A 19,521-nucleotide genomic window follows, 5' to 3' on the forward strand; every position below is an offset into this window, starting at 1 on the left:
TAAACTTCATACACACTCGGCTCCCTCATGGCTCAGCAGCTGCCTGTACTACTTACAGCAAGAAATGGCTCTGCTGAGACCTGACCAGAAAATTCAGCCAGCAAAATGCACCTTTCACTTGATCACGAATATGTTGAACTTCTTTAAACTTATAGCCAGAAAGGTTTAAATAAATGATGAAGCCAATGCCACTCACAAAAACGTTTGGAGAAGATGGGAATAATTTTATGGTGTGATGAAAGACAAGATGTTGTAGCAAACTATGCCTTTTAATTTACACTGAACTGGTCTGGTTTTGACTGTAAAAGTAATAAAAAATGCAAGGTTTGAATTCTAAGAAGCAGTGCATCCATATCCGCTGCTGGTTCTGGTGTTATCACACTTGAGTCCTTTCCTCACGACAGGAAGCTTAGACGTATTTAAAGACATATTTTCAAACAGTTCTCAAGGTTGAAAGTCTATACTTTAAAGTCTGCACATCGAAGGCTGTGCATTTCTCCATGGTGTGGAATGAAATTTTGATTAAGACGTTGCACCTGTGGTTAAAGAACCTCATCAAAAGGCATCTTTTTATGTAACCACTTAACATCTGTTCCTCCGAGTCGTACCTAAAGTGGCCCGGTGTAACTGTTTGGCATTAGCATAATCCTAAAACAGTGACAGTGGTAAAGAAAATGAAAGCCCAGCAGCTGTGATGATGTGAAGAGGAAGTGCAGGGCTTAATGATGCATCACAAATAGCCTGTTTGAAAGGTGTTACACATTGTGAATATCCACTTAATGTAATACAGTAGAGTTATTGAAAAAAAAATCCAGTATATTTTTTATAAAGCTGACTAGAGTGCCAACCTATGAATCTTAATGAAGGAGTCTGATGAGCTGTGCATGAAGAATAATTGCTGATATGGCAGTTGTGGTTAATATTTTGGTGTGTGTGTGTGTGTGTGTGTGTGTGCATACACAGGGGAAAAGAATTTGGGCATGATGTAGATTTTCTTCTTAGTGTTCCTGGGCATGGTAAAGAGGACGGACTTCTACCTGCTGTGATTGACCAACTCAGGAGTCAGGTACTGTAACAGCATTTTGGCTTGTAACCTCTTCATCAGCATCATGAGTAACATCTGAGCACATTTTCACCATTCTTTAACTTTGCACTTGTTTTGGGGTGCCCAAGTTGAGGACTGAATTTCTTAGTCATGTCACACTCCACATTGGAGGTTAATGGTGGGAAATGAAATGAGACACTCAGGGCTTATTTATAATTATAAATAAGTATTTCTGTTTTTACTTAGCCTACTAGGGGCAATATATTCATAGAAAAGTTTGTTTTTTTCACACTAATGTTTCTATCTTCAAAGTAAATGGTGATATCAAACCCATTTCTGCTCTCACTTGGAGATGCCCCAAGTGGTTGTTCATAAGCATCAAAAATCTGAAGGCATTATCTTCAAACCACTAATATTCTGTGTAAGGTTATCCCAAAAGAGGTAAAAAAAGAAAGAAAAACTCTGCAAGCCAACAGTGTTCTGACTAATTTATATCAGACTTGTGGCAAAATTTCTTCATTTGTTTATATGGATTGAAAATGTCTCATGAGGCGATTTCCATTCCGCCTATGGACTGGAACACCAGTGTAATGGTATAAAGATTCAGATTACAAGAGAAATGAATAGAAATGAATAGAAATTATATATATATATATATATATATATGTGGTATTGCAGATGGTATTCTATTAATGCACATTGTAATTATTGTGAAATTTTGATAGTGACAGTGATACAGTGATACTGTGAGTGTAAGGTTATGTTTGGAGTTCATACTGTAATTACTGTACATACATCTGTATTCACACCACAGATGTAACAACAGACTAAAGGGTGCCACATTGTGTGTCTCTGTTATACGTTATTCAGAACGTTTGTCTTGCAGCATATTGTCTTGAGCTTCACAATTCCCTAAAATAATTCTTTATTTTCTAGGAGTGCATGATATTTAACAAATTTCACAGCTATTCGCATCCAAGTTAAAAGCTAACATGTCTTACTCGTATGTGCCAATTTAAAGGATCAAGCGCTAAAACAGTAACCGTACTTGAAGCTTTCCATGTGTTTTCATTTTGCCGCTTGTTTGTTTTTGCCAATTATTTCGGGTGTGAATAAAAGTATATTACACTGAGAGAACAGTATTCCAAGTGTAAAGCGACTCTTTGATTAATGAGTAAAGCAACCCATCTGTTCCATTTTTAAAAAAAAATCATTTATTTACCCTTTCTTTGTGTGAGTGAAAAAAATGCTTGAAGCTGGCAAGATTGAATTTGAGCTTTTCCTCTGAATAACAAAAGATCATTTCCCTCATTGCTTATATAAATGGGTGAAGGCTTCAAACAAATTGGTTTCTAAGGAGTTAGATCCAGGGGTTCCACTCCCACTTCAGATTTTTGGAACAGAAAAAAGAACAAATCAACACTTTAGCCTACTAAGACGCACAAAAAAAATATCTCACTCTCTCCAGTACCATGAGATTTTGCACTTCTCCTCTCAGGAATTTGGCAGAGTTCCTTGTAGCAGAATTTCTCTGCAAAAACGGTTTAAATTTGGTGGTAAATCTCAAACATTTCACATTTCTCGGTTTATCTTCCTCAAACAGAATCCTTCCATACAACCGCCTAATCTCCCACCCTCCCATCCATCCATCCATCTATCCATCCATCCATCCACCCTCCCATCCATCCGCCCTCCCATCCAGCTACCCATCCATCCATTGCAGAATTGCAATAAAACATATAAGTACACATTTAACATGCCCATACTCTATCTATCTATCTATCTATCTATCTATCTATCTATCTATCTATCTATCTATCTATCTATCTATCTATCTATCTATCTATCTATCTATCTGTCCATTCATCAATCTTTGTTATGTTTGTTAAATAGAAAATAATAAATTACAGAATTGCAATAAAACATAGTACACATTTAACAGGACACCAAGCCCCTGTCTGTCTGTCTGTCTGTCTGTCTATTGATTATACAGTGATTAACATGCTTTATAGCTATTGTGTACTCTAAATGCATGGACTGCAGTGGCAATAATTGATAGACTGATGGACAGATGGACAGATGGTTAAAAGGTTGATGGATGTATGATGGACAGATTGATAGATGGATTTTTCTGGTGAAGCCCAGGGAATAATCAAAGACCATAGCAGAATATATTATTCATTAATAAAGAAAGTTAATTGACTGTTTAGGGAATTTGATGACAGTTGTACTGCAATGGCTGCTGAAGCATAACTGTCACACACTCCTCTACAACAACTAGGAATTTTTTGAAATTCTGAAGACGGAGAAGAAATGCAGTGGGACAGGAGAAGAGCTGGATAAGATGCTCTGCCGGAATTATCACTTCATTCTTTGCTCAGCACATATGATAGTCACAATTCTCAAGGTTCACATCCTTGTTCTCAATACATATCAGGAACTGTTCCATCAGCAATTTTATTATTAAAACCTGGAGAGCTTTATTAGACACTTTTCTGTGAGCTTGAAAGCAAGCAGGGGTGTGAGATCAGAAGGGAGCGATCATAAAAGTGTCAGTGGAGGGCCTTTGTCGTTGGAGTATGCATAAAAATGCTCAGCTCTAAATAGCAGATGGAAGGATGGCAAGAGAGGGAAACATACAGAGAGGGTGTGAAAGAATATGAACGAGGCAGAATCGTCAGAGAAAGACAGCGAACAAAGGTGGAAAAGATGGAGCAGCAGCTAGATAGGGAGCAAGACAGGGTGACAGGGAGCGAAAGAATGATGGAGAGAAAAACTTGTCAGCAACTGGCTCCGCTGAGAAGAGAGTAGTAGATGAGGGGATAATGAGTGGGAGGCGTTTGATAAAATGCAGTCAGTGGCAGAAGCTGTGCTGGTGATGCTGTTGCCTACTGGCCCCCTCTCTCTGTCATCTCAGAGTTTAAAAATCGCAGAGTTTAAAAATAACCCAGCGCCCACCCGCCTCTCCTTCCTTCCTTCCTTCCTTCTTTCCTTCCTTCCTTGTACTTCATGACTCTCTCTCTCTCTTTCTCTCTCCTGGGTGCAATTTCTCTCTCTCTCACTCTATGTTGCTCACTCTCGCCTCCTCTACCTATAGTCCCTGCTGGTAATTAGCCCTGTTAACTTTCCTTGGCAGAAACTATACTTTGCTCTAGAGTTGCTATTACCTGCAGGGATGTAGGTGCGTTTGGCTGGGAAAACATGAAGTTTGCCTCCGCAGGTCTCCCAGGGGCAGGCGAGTCTGGTAGGGAGCTGCTGATTAAGTGGAGGTAGTGGAGGTCGTCGTACGTCGTGTTACCTTGTCATAGCTGATCTGGGCCCCTGTGGTGCTCACAGCATCGCTGAGGCTCAGTATCACATGCCTGGCTCTCATTCATTTAGCCTGAGAGGAGGTAAAAATATATCCAAAGAGAGAAAAAAAAATATCTGACCTTGTAAAGATGGGCTTCATCGTCTTTCATTTTTTTTCCTGGCAGCTGGATATAAAAGCATAAGTGTAGGCCAGTGGAAAGGGCAGCTAGTCACTAACACAGAGACAGATGAGAAGAAGCTCCGGCCTAGAATCAGGATACACGGTGAACCTTCTTTGCCACATGCTTTTGTGCAGCTCAGAATTTCCGTTAGTTATATTGATTGCGAGGTGAGGTAGATACAGCCCTGGATAGTTTGCTTAAAATTACAGCTTTGCAGTGAACTGTAATCTGAAACTATATATGGGTGTAGGGTAGGTTTGGCTCACAGGTTGTAACTGGCTGTAATGACTTGGAAATAAGCACAGTCTCCATTCAAAATAGGCAGCATTTTCTAATCAGACAATTATTTTTCTCCATGGCACATTTCAGTCTCTGTGTGTGCTTATATATTATTGTAATTTGGAGAAAAAGTGCCCTGTTTACATTGTAGTTTACGCACAAGAGTGGAAGCAACCATGATTAAAGACCCACCCATGTCTCTGTCTTATTTCAGCATTTCTAACAGGGTGAGTTGCATGACATACACAACTCAAGGAATTAGCTCAAATTATACCCTCAGGAATAACAAACATGCAAAACCTATTCTCACGGACCATTAAATCCATTTCAATGTGAAGGAACTACTGCTAGCACCAGCCTCAGTGTTCTGGATCCACCACAGTTCTGCCTATGAGAAAGCATTTAATGAAGATGAATGCATGAGCTTCAAACCACTTTGTCAATGTCCCTTGTATATCAAATTTGCTTGTGTTCAAATCGGATCGTTAAATGAGTCTACACACATTGCAATGACATAAAAACACTTCAGGTACAGTCTTATTCACTTTATTAGGCCAGAGCCTGTTTAATTTCTTTCACTTTATTTTAATATGAAACAAGGATTTGTTTATTTTTTATTTTTTTAGAATGGAAACTTGGCTTACTTTCTTCATTTCAGATTTCAGTTATACTGAAAATTAACAAAAAAAGTTAGTGATACTTAGATTTCACATACCTACCTGCTGATGCAGCAAAATGGTTCAACTTTCTACCTTATTATGACCTTTATAATAAACAGAGCACACCTCCATAATCGTCTTTATTTACAGCAGCCTCAATGAAAATCTCTAACTCAGCTTCCCTGAAATGTATTTCAATATATTCCTGTTTCATTGACTTCTTTCCTCAGATCTCGCATAGCCTGCTGAATGTTCTTTTTTTATTTGCTCAATATTGCAACACCGGCATAAATTAGGGCATGCTTCATGTAATTAGAGCTGTACAGTGCCTTACAGAAGTATTCACTCTGTTGAACAATTTTGACATTTTGTAATATTATAGGGGGCACAGTGGCTTAGTGGTTAGCACATTTGCCTTGCATCTCCGGGGTTGAGGATTCGATTCCTGCCCCCACCCTGTTTGTGCAGACCTGTTGTAGGCTGATTGACATCTCTACTTTGTCTGTTGTGTGTGTGTGTGTGTAAAATTGTGTGCTGGAACCCTGTCCGGAGTGTCATCGAAAGTCACATAAGTAGTGGGGAAGTAGTAGCTCAGTGGTTCAGGTGTTGGGCTACTGATGGGAAGGTCGTGAGTTTAAATCCCAGGACCACCAAGCTACCACCATTGGGCCCTTGAGCAAGGCCCTTAACCCTCAATTGCTCAGTTGGATAAAACAAGATAAATGTAAACAACACTGGATAAGGGTGTTTGCCCTTAGCCCAAATGCAATAAATGTAAATGTAAACATAATTGGTTGGATGTAGTCCACCTGATGCAATTAAAGTGTCATGTGAGCTCATTATAAAGATACCTGATTCTGAAAGAATACAAAGTTTCTGGGCAGCATGCATCAACTACTAGCATCATGAAAACCAAAGAGCTATCAAAAAAGCCAGAGACAAAGTTCTGGAAATATGTGAAACAGGGTTTGGTTTTAATAAATATGTGAAATATGTGAAAATGTGATGCAGCACAGCTGTGAGGAGGATATTTATCAAAATTTATTGATCTGGTAAGGATGGAATTGGTCTGAGATGCAACCATTACTATGGACTATTTTGTGTAGAATCATGACATACTGTATAATCTTAAATATTTCCGAAAAAGGCAATCATTTGCTATATTATAACTGTTGGGTCAAAAGAACACATCCCTCACCAACCTGACTTACCCCTATTCACATGCTGGGGGGAAACGTTTGCAATTACCAGCTCTGTTGGATATGACATAAAATGAATTACCTTCACAAATAGTATGCCCTACAGTCCTTTAAGATAAAAGTGTTACTCTGAACCGGGCCTGTTAAATATTCTCTGTATGAGCTTGCTATTTTTGTAAGTTTATATATAATAAAAAAATAACCCCTCACACATCCAAAGTTCTATGTAGACTCTCTAATCCTCTTGTGCATGGTCATTTCGACCATCAGAATCAATAGTTCCCTGCACAGCTTTCAAATCAAAGGCGCGAATGGTTCAAACACGTTGTGCTAACCCAGGCTAATGCTGAAGACAGAGAGGTTTGAAGTCTTCTGCTCTGCCTCACTGCAGTCGAAATATTAGATCAGGTTGGCTGCCATCCTCTGGCCCTGATGGTCAGAATGTGGCTGCTGCTTGTGGCTCGCTTAAAAGAGAGTGAAATATGGAATCAAAAGCTGGAAAAACTGACCTTTCTGATAGCATTTGTAAGAGTGCCGACTCCCTAGGGACGTTGGCCGAACCGCTAGAGAGCCGCAGGTGCCTCAGTCTGGCGGGTAAGATTGACAATTTTGGTCTAGGCTCCACCGGTCCCTGGAAAGCAGTGAGAGGAACCAATCACTGCTCAAATCTCTGATGCCTCAAGGTCTCATAAAGTTCACTGAGAATCGTACGAAGGCGGTGACAACAATACAGGCTTCAGAATGATAGGTATAAACTTCAGGTGTAAACTAAGGCATTACAATGAAAATCATGGTCACATATTGATAATGTGACAATCCATATGTAAAGTCTCAAGAGAGACTGGCAAGGTCAAAGAGCAAAACATCATAATGAAACCAAGAAAAATATCAATGATCAATAAGAAGCTTGATAATGATCAAGGAGAAGAGATTGAATGAGCTAAACATAAAGTATTTAACAACCCAGAGGCTAAAAAAGTATATAAACTTTCCAATTTCACAAGCCAGACATTTAGTGAAGCCACAGAGTATTGTACAATTGGTGAGTAAACTTGTCCAAGAGCGAACACAGAAAGAGGCAAATAGAATGAAATTTTAGTTGTTTCTTTAAATTAACATGATTCAATTTAAACATGAATTTAGGAGAAATTATACAGATGTTCTAAGCAAAAAAAAAGGTATATTTAGCAGCGTAATGACCAGTAGGTGAGACTGTTACCCTCAGGTCATGGTTGTATCTCTAAGATACACCAATACCCCAAACTCTATCGTCACGCTAATGGTGTGGTCACTGCCATATTGGAGCGTTATAAGCAAGTGGTTTGATCTATCAAACATCTATGAATAACTGTAGATCTTTTTTTGGACTTTAAATTTGTCATGATAGAAATGAAATTGGAGATACACATTTTGTTTATCTTAAGCCAAAGATTCCACTGATGCGTGTCTCTTGAGTCTGCGAAAAATGGTTCAAATATTACAGCCATTTTTGGTATCCCTCAAAGTGGTATTGTATTGTATATACATTTTACATATATCATATATTGTATACACAACGGGGTTTCAGCTAATAACACACTGATAATTCAATCACGCAGTATTAGTATTTAGTCAGTATTCAGTTAGCAGTCAAGCTACTAACTAAAACCATATTTATGTTTATGTTAAGTACATATTATGGCGTGGCACAAATAGCGTACATTCATAAACTGGCTGTGAGCAAGGACTCAATTAAAATGGCATGTTTTCTAATTCTTTGTTTTTAATTATATTAATATTTTAATCTTACTAGCCTGTTTTTAAGATTTGAAATATAGATTTTCATTGGGGTATGTAAATCTACCTCTGTGCTGCCACATCCACTAGTGTGAACACAAAAGTGTTAGTTTCTCACCAGAAAAATAGCAAGTGGTTGAAAAGAGAAAAAAATTACGTCCCCGCCCAACTAACTTAACAATATACCAGATGTATACCACTAAGATTTGTGTCTGCATGAAAATAGAGCATCTAATCAGCACTAGAGTTCCTGAAATCATTTCCAAGCTTCAAATGAAGCTGGTAATTAACTTCTTGTAACTCTAACACCAGAGACATGTGAGAAAGTAGGATTTGCTGACTTCCTCCTTTGTAAATTGTGAGTACAGCTAATTAGATTGGCTCGTCTCATTTTCTGAGAAGTTTTACCAAAATTTAAAATCGGTGCAGAAGTTGTGAAGCTTGGGACTTGTTGAAACTAATCAACCTGACAATAACATTTTGTGTCAAATAATCTCCAATAACTCAGAACGCCAGGGCATTATTAGCTGATCAGCATTGGGATTCAGAGTTGCTGGTGGGTGGATGGGGAGGAAACAGCCGGCTTTAGCTTTAGTTGATTAGAGTTTTGGCTTTTTTCATGGCTTTGTATTGCTGGGAAGTGAAATGCTCCATATAATTACATATGAAATCAGCTCCTGACCTCAGAGCAGCAATTTCATCTTCACTTCTGCTGACGTTCAGTTGCGCCCAGAGACTCATTACATGAGTGTGTGTGTGTGTGTATGTGTGTGTGTGTGTATGTGTATGTGTGTGTGTGTGTGTGTGTGAGAGAGAGAGAGAGAGAGAGAGTATTAAAGACAGAGAAGGGCAGAAGGGCACTGAAGTAGAGAGGTAGGGCAAAAATGAGTGGAGAGTTTCATCCCCTCCCTTGTTGTAATGTCCTCTTCTTTTCAGTCTCAATCGCCCCTACTTCTGTGGCGTACCATGTGGTCACTTTATCTTACACCGCAGGATGGAGAGGACCTTTACAATGAAGGAAGAGTGATAGGCTGTTTCTCTCCTAGAAAGTACACTGAGTGAATGTCACTTCTGACCATTAGAAACATCAAATGTGTGTGTGTATTTGAAAGAGAGGGTATACAGTCCCCTAAACTACTGGAATGGTGAGGTCTGTCTGTCTGCTTGCCTATCTATCTATCTATCTATCTATCTATCTATCTATCTATCTATCTATCTATCTATCTATCTATCTATCTATCTATCTATCTATCTATCTATCTATCTATCTATCTATCTCTTGCTGTTTGAGTTTAAGGTCAAAATATGAACATGAGAAGAAAGTTCAGAATTTCAGCTTTTATTTACATATCATTTACATCTAGATGTGGTAAACAAATTAAAACATAAAATCTTGTGCATCAGACCACCCAAACGTTAGTTGAGCAAAAGTATAAGAACAGATAAGCCTTGAAGTAAACTAAAGCAAATAACACTTAATATTTGGTTACTCGCTTGTAGTAACTGAATCAAGCCGAAACAAATACACATGACTTGGCCTGGCTGTTCCAATAGTTTCAGAGAGGACTGTCTGTCTGTCAGAGTGAGTCTGTTGAGTGAGTGAGTTCTGAGCAGCAGAAAAAAAAAGAAAAGATATGTCTGTATGTGTGTGTATGAGAGTGGTATCAAAAGCGCTGTTGCTCCTCTGGCAATTATTGCTCTTTAGTAAGAGTGCTGAAGATTTATAGGCTGCAAGAGGGTTATAGTAACTCAACAATTATTGTAGGCACTGAAATTAAACTGACAATTTGTAATCTTAATCGCCTTAGTGCTGTTCCCATCAGGAGCTGAATAATCAGACTGGGCGCAGGCCCAGAGGAAATCAATTTACAGCTTCCATCCTCAGCCAGCCCTGACCATCTCTCTTTTACTCTCACCCCCCTCCTGTCTTCTGTCTCTTTATCTCTTATTCTCTTCTTCTGTATTTATTCCTAATATTACCCGCAACTTCAATTCTGAATTTATCCCGTTTTCCCTTCACACATTTACTCAAATTTTTTCCCCTTCTGGTTTAAAGTAGCCTTTAATTTATTTTATTTTAATTGATTTTTTTTTGCTTTTTAAGCCACTTCAACCCTCCTCTGCTTATTGTTCTCTTTCTGTCTTCCTCTGCATACCTATCCAGCTTCCTGCTTGCCTGCATGTGCTCTGTGGTAAAGTCTGGAATTGATTTCATTTCCTATGGAGTGGAACCATTTAGCACAGATTGAGAATGGCATCCTGCTGTTGTCACCGTGTTAAGAGTTACAATTTAGCAGCGACTGTATACTGAGAAAAAGTGCCCTTTAGCAGTCTCTGATCTTTAATGAAATAGTAGGCATTTGCTGCTTGGGCTATAATTCCTAGGGTTTGATGCATATTTAATTAACTGTGGCCATTGAGTCATTCTTTCTTTTACATTATTCTTACACAGCTAAAAAAAAAGGGGGCATTGGTAGGGTTAACATCCCATGCTATTATCAGCACTACCAAGCTGAGTGCTCCTTAACTCTTAACTGCTCTGGGGTGATAAACTGCAGGTAAAAAAGAAGCTTTGTGTTGTACTCTGGTATACAGTACATGAATAATGAGAATATCCCTATTAATAATGCATATACTATTTAACACCATATCCAAATTCTTTTAGTTTTAACTTTTTTCCCTGAAATATAATATAATATAATATTGTATTTATTGAAAAAAATAAATAAATAAAATAAAAAAAAATTGATAGTTTAGAGAGCAAAAAAAAAAAAATCAGGATAATGATTTGCTCTATGTTAAATTACAGTAATATTCTCAGGTAATTTTGAGGTGTTTCATATTTTCCTTAAAAATATTTTTACATTGACTGTCCATAAGTATGCACTTGATGAACAGACAGGCCAGACAGTGTTAACTGTCATGCATACTGTACAACACAGTACATACTCTAGCTTGTTAAGAAGCTGAGATGAGTATGAGTAGAGGGTTAAGGGCCTTGCTCAAGTGCCCAACAGTGACATCTTGGTTGAGCCTGGATTAGAACTTGCTACCTTCAAAGCAGTACTCCTTTTAAAAAAAAAAAACCTGAGTTACTACTGACCCGATTCTGCTGTGGATTAGTACATGTTCCTAATAATTTCTTAGGACTTTTATGAATATAAACATTTCCCAGTGATAAGTACTACACAAACTATGTCCTGTCTCACTTTTCAGGGCATTCTACTTTACTCAGAATTCCAGGAATCAACCTTTGACCTTAGCAAGTTGCCAAGTCGTCGGTTTGAAGCCATGGACCATTTCCAGAAGTGCTTCCTGATCGTGAAGTTGAAGAAGGAGCAGGTGGTTGGTCAGCAGGAAAAGCAGAGATGTGGGAGAGACTGGAAAGCACTGAGGGTGGATCTGGTGGCACCTCCGGCTGAGCGTTATGCCTTCGCCCTGCTGGGCTGGAGTGGCTCCACGGTAAGGGATGAAAGATCTAGGAGATATGCACCATACAAAGCCAAACCACTGCATCCTTCTTGCTGTAAAATGTTTGGAATGGTATTTTTGGATTGCAACATGGAATAAGGATCAAGTTGATTATGAATGCCTCAAGAAATGTATATGCCCTTTGTCATCACATGACATTCTGGGCGCCAGTTAGCAGCATAAATGGGTAACACTTTACAATAACAGTACTTGAATAATCTTGGACTAATACCTGAATTAATACTTACTTAAATATGAACTAATGAGTTGAGGCAGGTACTAATCACTAACTAAAGAAAAGCTGACTCACTGTGATGTGAGTCTTAACGTACAGGGGTAAACTAAACTCCTCCTTTCCGAACAGAAGTGAACAATTATAAATTCTTCAATTCTTTCATATTAAGCAGGTTTTATTTAGTTTGTGTTATGTGTTAATTAACACATTTACTAACAACCATGTACTAACGTACTTCAGGTGGTTGTTATTCACGCATGGATTCATAAGACTCACATTGTTGTTAGCTCTTCATTATTTCACTATTAGTACATGCCTTAATTAGTGCATGATTATTTATGTACTCTTGTTATATATATATATATATATATATATATATATATATATATAAATCCTCATTCTCTGACCTCCTCCTAAAGATATATCCCACATTGTTTAATTGATACACTGGGATTTAGGAAGATGGGATTTATTGGGATGGGATTTATTGAAGATGGTGACTGCTAGTTATTTTATGGTACTAAGATAAAAAAAATTGTAACATTCAGTGTATGTGGTATTATATAAGTTCTAAACATGTAAAACTTTATATAAACTTTAGTTACATATTTAAACTTTAGTTCTTACTCTTGTTGTTGGGCTTTTGTGGCTAGTCTAATTACATTGTCAGACTCAGAGATGGGTGATTATGCTGTCATTAGGCTAAATGCCAAAAGAAAACAAGGCAGCACTGGAGAAGGGTAGTGCAGCCTGCTAGACATAAAGTTTCTGTAAAAACAAAGCAAAACTGAAGCAGGGATTAGTCAATTTGCACACAAGCAGATTTGGTAGTATGAACATGTAATTATGTTTAAATTCTTTTCAATTTGGTGCCAGTGAAATTAGTTTGCGGTTTTGCCAAAAATTAATGCTATTATTCCTCAGATTATCTATCAGGCTTTGTGGCTTGGTAGAGTAATAGGATATATATAGTATATTATACTTACAGGGGTTGGACAATGAAACTGAAACGCCTGGTTTTATGGTGTAGGGCCTACTTTTGCTGCCAATACAGCATCAATCCGTCTTGTGAATGATAGATACAAGTCCTGCACAGTGGCCAGAGGGATTTTGAGCCATTCTTCTTGCAGAATAGTGGCCAGGTCACTACGTGATGCTGGTGGAGGAAAACGTTTCCTGACTCGCTCCTCCAAAACACCCCAAAGTGGCTCAATAATATCTAGATCTGGTGACTGTGCAGGCCATGGGAGATGTTCAACTTCACTTTCGTGTTCATCAAACCACTCTGTCACCAGTCTTGCTGTGTGTATTGGTGCATTATCATCCTGATACACGGCACCGCCTTCAGGATACAATGTTTGAACCATTGGGTGCACATGGTCCTCCAGAATGGTTCGGTAGTCCTTGGCAGTGACGCGCCCATCTAGCACAAGTATTGGGCCTTGGGAATGCCATGATATTGCAGCCCAAACCATCACTGATCCACCCCCATGCTTCACTCTGGGCATGCAACAGTCTGGGTGGTACGCTTCTTTGGGGCTTCTCCACACCGTAACTCTCCCGGATGTGGGAAAGACAGTGAAGGTGGACTCATCAGAGAACAATACATGTTTCACATTGTCCACAGCCCAAGATTTTCGCTGCTGGCACCATTGAAACCGACGTTTGGCATTGGCACGAGTGTACATTGACCCTGTGGAGCTCCCGACGGACAGTTTTGGTGGAAACAGGAAAGTTGAGGTGCACATTTAATTCTGCAGTGAGTTGGACAGCTGTGGTTTTATGTTTTTTGGATACAGTCCGGGTTAGCACCCGGACATCCCTTTCAGACAGCTTCCTCTTGCGTCCACAGTTACTCCTGTTGGATGTGGTTCGTCCTTCTTGGTGATATGCTGACATTACTCTGGATACCGTGGCTCTTGATACATCACAAAGACTTGCTGTCTTAGTCACAGATGCGCCAGCGAGACGTGCACCAACAATTTGTCCTCTTTTGAACTCTGATATGTCACCCATAATGTTGTGTGCATTGCAATATTTTAAGCAAAACTGTGCTATTACTCTGCTAATTAAACCTTCACACTCTGCTCTTACTGGTGGAATGTGCAATCAATGAAGATTGGCCACCAGGCTGGTCAAATTTAGCCATGAAACCTCCAACACTAAATTGGTCAGTGTTTCAGTTTCATTGTCCAACCCCTGTATATCTATTACTTTTATTGAAATGTATTGATAAAAAATTAAATTTATATATATATATAAATATATATATAATATTATATATATATATATACACTATATTGCCAAAAGTATTCGCTCACCCATCCAAATAATCAGAATCAGGTGTTCCAATCACTTCCATGGCCACAGGTGTATAAAAGCACCTAGGCATGCAGACTGTTTTTACAAACATTTGTGAAAGAATGGGTCGCTCTCAGGAGCTCAGTGAATTCCAGTGTGGAACTGTGATAGGATGCCACCTGTGCAACAAATCCAGTCGTGAAATTTCCTAAATATTCCACAGTCAACTGTCAGCTGTATTATAAGAACGTGGAAGTGTTTGGGAACGACAGCAACTCAGCCACGAAGTGGTAGGCCACGTAAACTGACGGAGCGGGGTCAGCGGATGCTGAGGCGCATAGTGCGAAGAGGTCGCCAACTTTCTGCAGAGTCAATCGCTACCGACCTCCAAACTTCATGTGGCCTTCAGATTAGCTCAAGAACAGTGCGCAGAGAGCTTCATGGAATGGGTTTCCATGGCCGAGCAGCTGCATCCAAGCCATACATCACCAAGTGCAATGCAAAGCGTCGGATGCAGTGGTGTAAAGCACGCCGCCACTGGACTCTAGAGCAGTGGAGACACGTTCTCTGGAGTGACGAATCGCGCTTCTCCATCTGGCAATCTGATGGACGAGTCTGGGTTTGGCGGTTGCCAGGAGAACGGTACTTGTCTGACTGCATTGTGCCAAGTGTAAAGTTTGGTGGAGGGGGGATTATGGTGTGGGGTTGTTTTTCAGGAGCTGGGCTTGGCCCCTTAGTTCCAGTGAAAGGAACTCTGAATGCTTCAGCATACCAAGACATTTTGGATAATTCCATGCTCCCAACTTTGTGGGAACAGTTTGGAGCTGGCCCTTTCCTCTTCCAACATGACTGTGCACCAGTGCACAAAGCAAGGTCCATAAAGACATGGATGACAGAGTCTGGTGTGGATGAACTTGACTGGCCTGCACAGAGTCCTGACCTCAACCCGATAGAACACCTTTGGGATGAATTAGAGCGGAGACTGAGAGCCAGGCCTTCTCGTCCAACATCAGTGTGTGACCTCACAAATGCGCTTCTGGAAGAATGGTCAAAAATTCCCATAAACACACTCCTAAACCTTGTGGACAGCCTTCCCAGAAGAGTTGAAGCTATTATAGCTGCAAAGGGTGAACCGACATCATATTGAACCCTATGGATTAGGAATGGGATGTCACTTAAGTTCATATGCGAGTCAAGGCAGGTGAGCGAATACTTTTGGCAATATAGTGTATATATATATATATATATATATATATATATATATATACAGTTGTGCTCATAAGTTTACATACCCTGTAAACATATATATGTATACATACATATATATATGTATTACATACACATATATATATATATACATACACATACAGTTGTGCTCATAAGTTTACATACCCTGGCAGAATTTATGATTTCTTGGCCATTTTTCAGAGAATATAAATTAACACAAAAACTTTTCTTTCACTCATGATAAGTGTTTGGCTGAAGCCATTTATTATCAGTCAACTGTGTTTACTCTTTTTAAATCATAATGACAACAGAAACTACCCAAATGACCCTGATCAAAAGTTTACATACCCCAGTTCTTAATACCGTGTATTGCCCCCTTTAACATCAATGACAGCTTGAAGTCTTTTGTGGTAGTTGTGGATGAGGCTCTTTATCTTCTCAGATGGTAAAGCTGCCCATTCTTGTTGGCAAAAAGCCTCCAGTTCCTGTAAATTCTTGGGCTGTCTTGCATGAACTGCACTTTTGAGCTCTCCCCAGAGTGGCTCAATGATATTGAGGTCAGGAGACTGAAATGACCACTCCAGAACCTTCACTTTATTCTGCTGTAGCCAATGACAGGTCGACTTGGCCTTGTGTTTTGGATCATTGTCATGTTGGAATGTCCAAGTATGTCCCATGCACAGCTTCCGGTATTTTTTGATAACATACTGCATTCATCTTGCCATCAATTTTGACCAAATTTCCTGTGCCTTTGTAGCTCACACATCCCCAAAACATCAGGGATCCACCTCCGTGTTTCACAGTAGGAATGGTGTACCTTTCATCATAGGCCTTGTTGACTTCTCTCCAAATGTAGCGTTTATGGTTGTGGCCAAAAAGTTCAATTTTGGTCTCATCACTCCAAATGACTTTGTGCCAGAAGGTTTGAGGCTTGTCTCTGTGCTGTTTGGTGTAATGGCTTTCTTCTGGCAACTCGACCATACAGCCCATCTGTCTTCAAGTGCCTCCTAATTGTGCATCTTGAAACAGCCACAGCACATGTTTTCAGAGAGTCCTGTATTTCACCTGAAGTTATTTGTGGGTTTTTCTTTGCATCCCGAACAATTTTCCTGGCAGTTGTGGCTGACATTTTAGTTGGTCTACCTAATTTGGTCTTCTTTATTAGAGTTTGAACACTGCTGATTGGCATTCTCAATTCTTTGGATATCTTTTTATATTCCTTTCCTGTTTTATACAGTTAAACTACCTTTTCCCACAGATCCTTTGACAATTCTTTTGCTTTCCCCATGACTCAGAATCCAGAACCGTCAGTGCAGCACTGGACGAAAGATGCAAGGGTCTGTCAGGAGTCCAGAAACTCATTGACCTTTTATACACACACACTAATTACAAGCAAACAGACCACAGGTGAAGATGGTTACCTTTAATAGCCATTCAAACCCGATTGTGTCAACTTGTGTGCATGTTATCAGGCCAAAATCACCAGGGTATGTAAACTTTTGATCAGGGTCATTTGGGTAGTTTCTGTTGTCATTATGATTTAAAAAGAGTAAACACAGTTGTTTGACAATAAATGGCTTCAGCCAACCACTAATCATGAGTGAAAGAAAAGTTTTTGTGTTATCATTCATATTCTCTGAAAAATTAGTCAAGAAATCATAAATTCTGACAGGGTATGTAAACTTATGAGCACAACTGTATATATTTATGTTTCATAAGAATAGGACTATTATGTAATCACTTTTATTATCACCATTAAGCCATGCCATGCTGCTAGATGATTAAACTGACCGCAGGTCCTGAACCTTGTTTCTCTGCTTTTTTCCCAAGTTGAATGCTTGGTGAAAGTGTGAGATGGAGAGCCTGATGGACCGAGATGTTTTTGATTTGCTGCTAAAAGGGTCGATTTAAATTGTCATTATGCTTCATATATACAGTTCATCTTGTGTCATATTATACAAGATTGAAATGAGTTATTTTTGTTTATCCATTAATTCTGTTTTTTTTTTTTGTGGTTGTGCCTGATAAAATTGCCACTGTTTTTTGCTTTATTATATTGCTTTGTTCATTTGCCAGCACTGTGGTGTCATGCGGTCTCCTTTTACAGTGTTTTGTTGATAAACAGTGCTAAACTGGCCATGACCTTTGGGAAATTAGCATAATGCAGAAAGCATTAGTGATTAGAAGAGATTAATAGAGAGGAATTTAAATAGGTCTGCTGACCATGATAAGGCTTTCTAAAGAGATTAATGTCAAATGGTGCATTTAGTTCTACATGCAGGTCGACAGAAAGCTGCATTTAGATAGTAAGTGCAGATTTGAATGAATCGTGACTGAGATACCTGATAGTAAAGTTGAAAAAGTGAAAAGTTTTAAATATGCTTAAAAGCATATTTGTGTGTTGTACAGTATCTGTCATGAGACAGGGGCAGAGACATGCATTTGCAATTAAAGCAGTTTTATTAACATGAAGGCACAGGATCCATTTGATAAACAACAATAATAAAAGGTCAAAACAACAGGCACAGGTCAGGTGATCAACAAACAGCTTGGAGCAGGGCAAACAAGAGCAAGCTGAGAAAACCAGAAGCGAGACAAACAATGAATAAAGGCTTGGTAATGACAGGAAAGGCACACTGAGTGTATACTTTGTGATTTCAGTTAGTGTGTGAGGTGCTTTTAAAGGTGACACTGGGTGAAAATTAGGAAAGGGTAAGGGTAATCAGGAAGCTGGTGATTGTGAACAAGGATGCGAGGGTGCAGTGTGGGAAACGGTCATGAGTCTGGTCAAGCCGTGTTTGTAGGCTGCAGTGAATCTTGGAAATTGGATTTCACATTCTTTGATGGCATGACAGTACAATAATAATATATATTATCATGAGTATCTGGCTTACACGAGGCTGTGTCTCTGCAGCAGTTTGAACGAGACCTGAGGAGATTTGCCCGGCTGGAGCGAAACATGCTACTGGACAATCATGCCCTCTATGACAAAACTACGGTATGTCATACATGTAATATACACTCATTCTTTTCTACATCTAGAACATAACGTTTGCTTCCACAAGCAAATACAGGGTGGGGCGCAAAAACTTCCCTTTTTTGAAGGCGAATGAAAGAAAAATTGTGGCTGATAAACAAAATTAATTTTTTGATAATGAAAGAACATAATTTCAAATGTCAAATTATGCTGTTTTAAACAAAATATCTTGAAGGTGGTGGCCACCAGGGAACATTGCCCTCAAAACTGGGTGGGGCACAGAAACTTCCTTTTCCTTTTTTTGAGGAGGACAATCAAGCAGTTACTTCACAGCGGTATGTGGACATGATTCAAAACTTTTTCGAACCTAGGAAATGTCTGGTTCCAACAGGATGGTGCCACGGCCCACACAACCTGAGCTTCGATGCCAGTTTCGAGGGCAATGTTCCCCGGACGGCTCATCTCGATTAGAGGTGACATCCTGTGGGCGGTGCGCTCGCCCGATCTAACGCCCTGTGATTTTTTTTTTATGGGAATACCTCAAGGCAGAGGTTTTTAAACATCGCCCCACAAACCTGCTTCAGCTGAAGAATGTTATTCGGCAGGAAATAGCCCGAATTCCGGTGGACATGTTGGAACGTGTAGAGGGAAACGTCAGAAATCGGTTGCATCAGTGCATAGAGAACGGTGACCATCACCTTCAAGATATCTTGTTTAAAAGAGCATAAATTGAAATTCGGAATTATGTTCTTTCATTATGAAAAAATAAATTTTGTTTATCAGCCACAATTTTTCTTTCATTTGCCTTCAAAAAAGGGAAATGTTTGTGCCCCACCCTGTATATAGAAGCACACACCTCTGAAGAGCCTGCAATAATCC

General features: G+C 39.3%; 1 protein-coding gene across 1 annotated transcript in view; it reads left to right on the forward strand.

Annotated features, from left to right (window-relative positions):
• The window catches only part of dntt (deoxynucleotidyltransferase, terminal), a 122,621-nt gene that overhangs the window by 59,466 nt on the left and 43,634 nt on the right, over positions 1–19,521 (forward strand). Inside the window, exons 8-10 of the mRNA XM_058380387.1 lie at positions 964–1,066; positions 11,648–11,893; positions 18,580–18,663. Coding sequence (XP_058236370.1) covers positions 964–1,066; positions 11,648–11,893; positions 18,580–18,663 — 433 coding nt within the window. The remainder of the gene's footprint in view (positions 1–963; positions 1,067–11,647; positions 11,894–18,579; positions 18,664–19,521) is intronic.

The sequence above is a fragment of the Hemibagrus wyckioides genome, linkage group LG03 (genome assembly GCF_019097595.1).
Source record: "Hemibagrus wyckioides isolate EC202008001 linkage group LG03, SWU_Hwy_1.0, whole genome shotgun sequence".
In the NCBI taxonomy this organism is placed as follows: Eukaryota; Metazoa; Chordata; class Actinopteri; order Siluriformes; family Bagridae; genus Hemibagrus; species Hemibagrus wyckioides.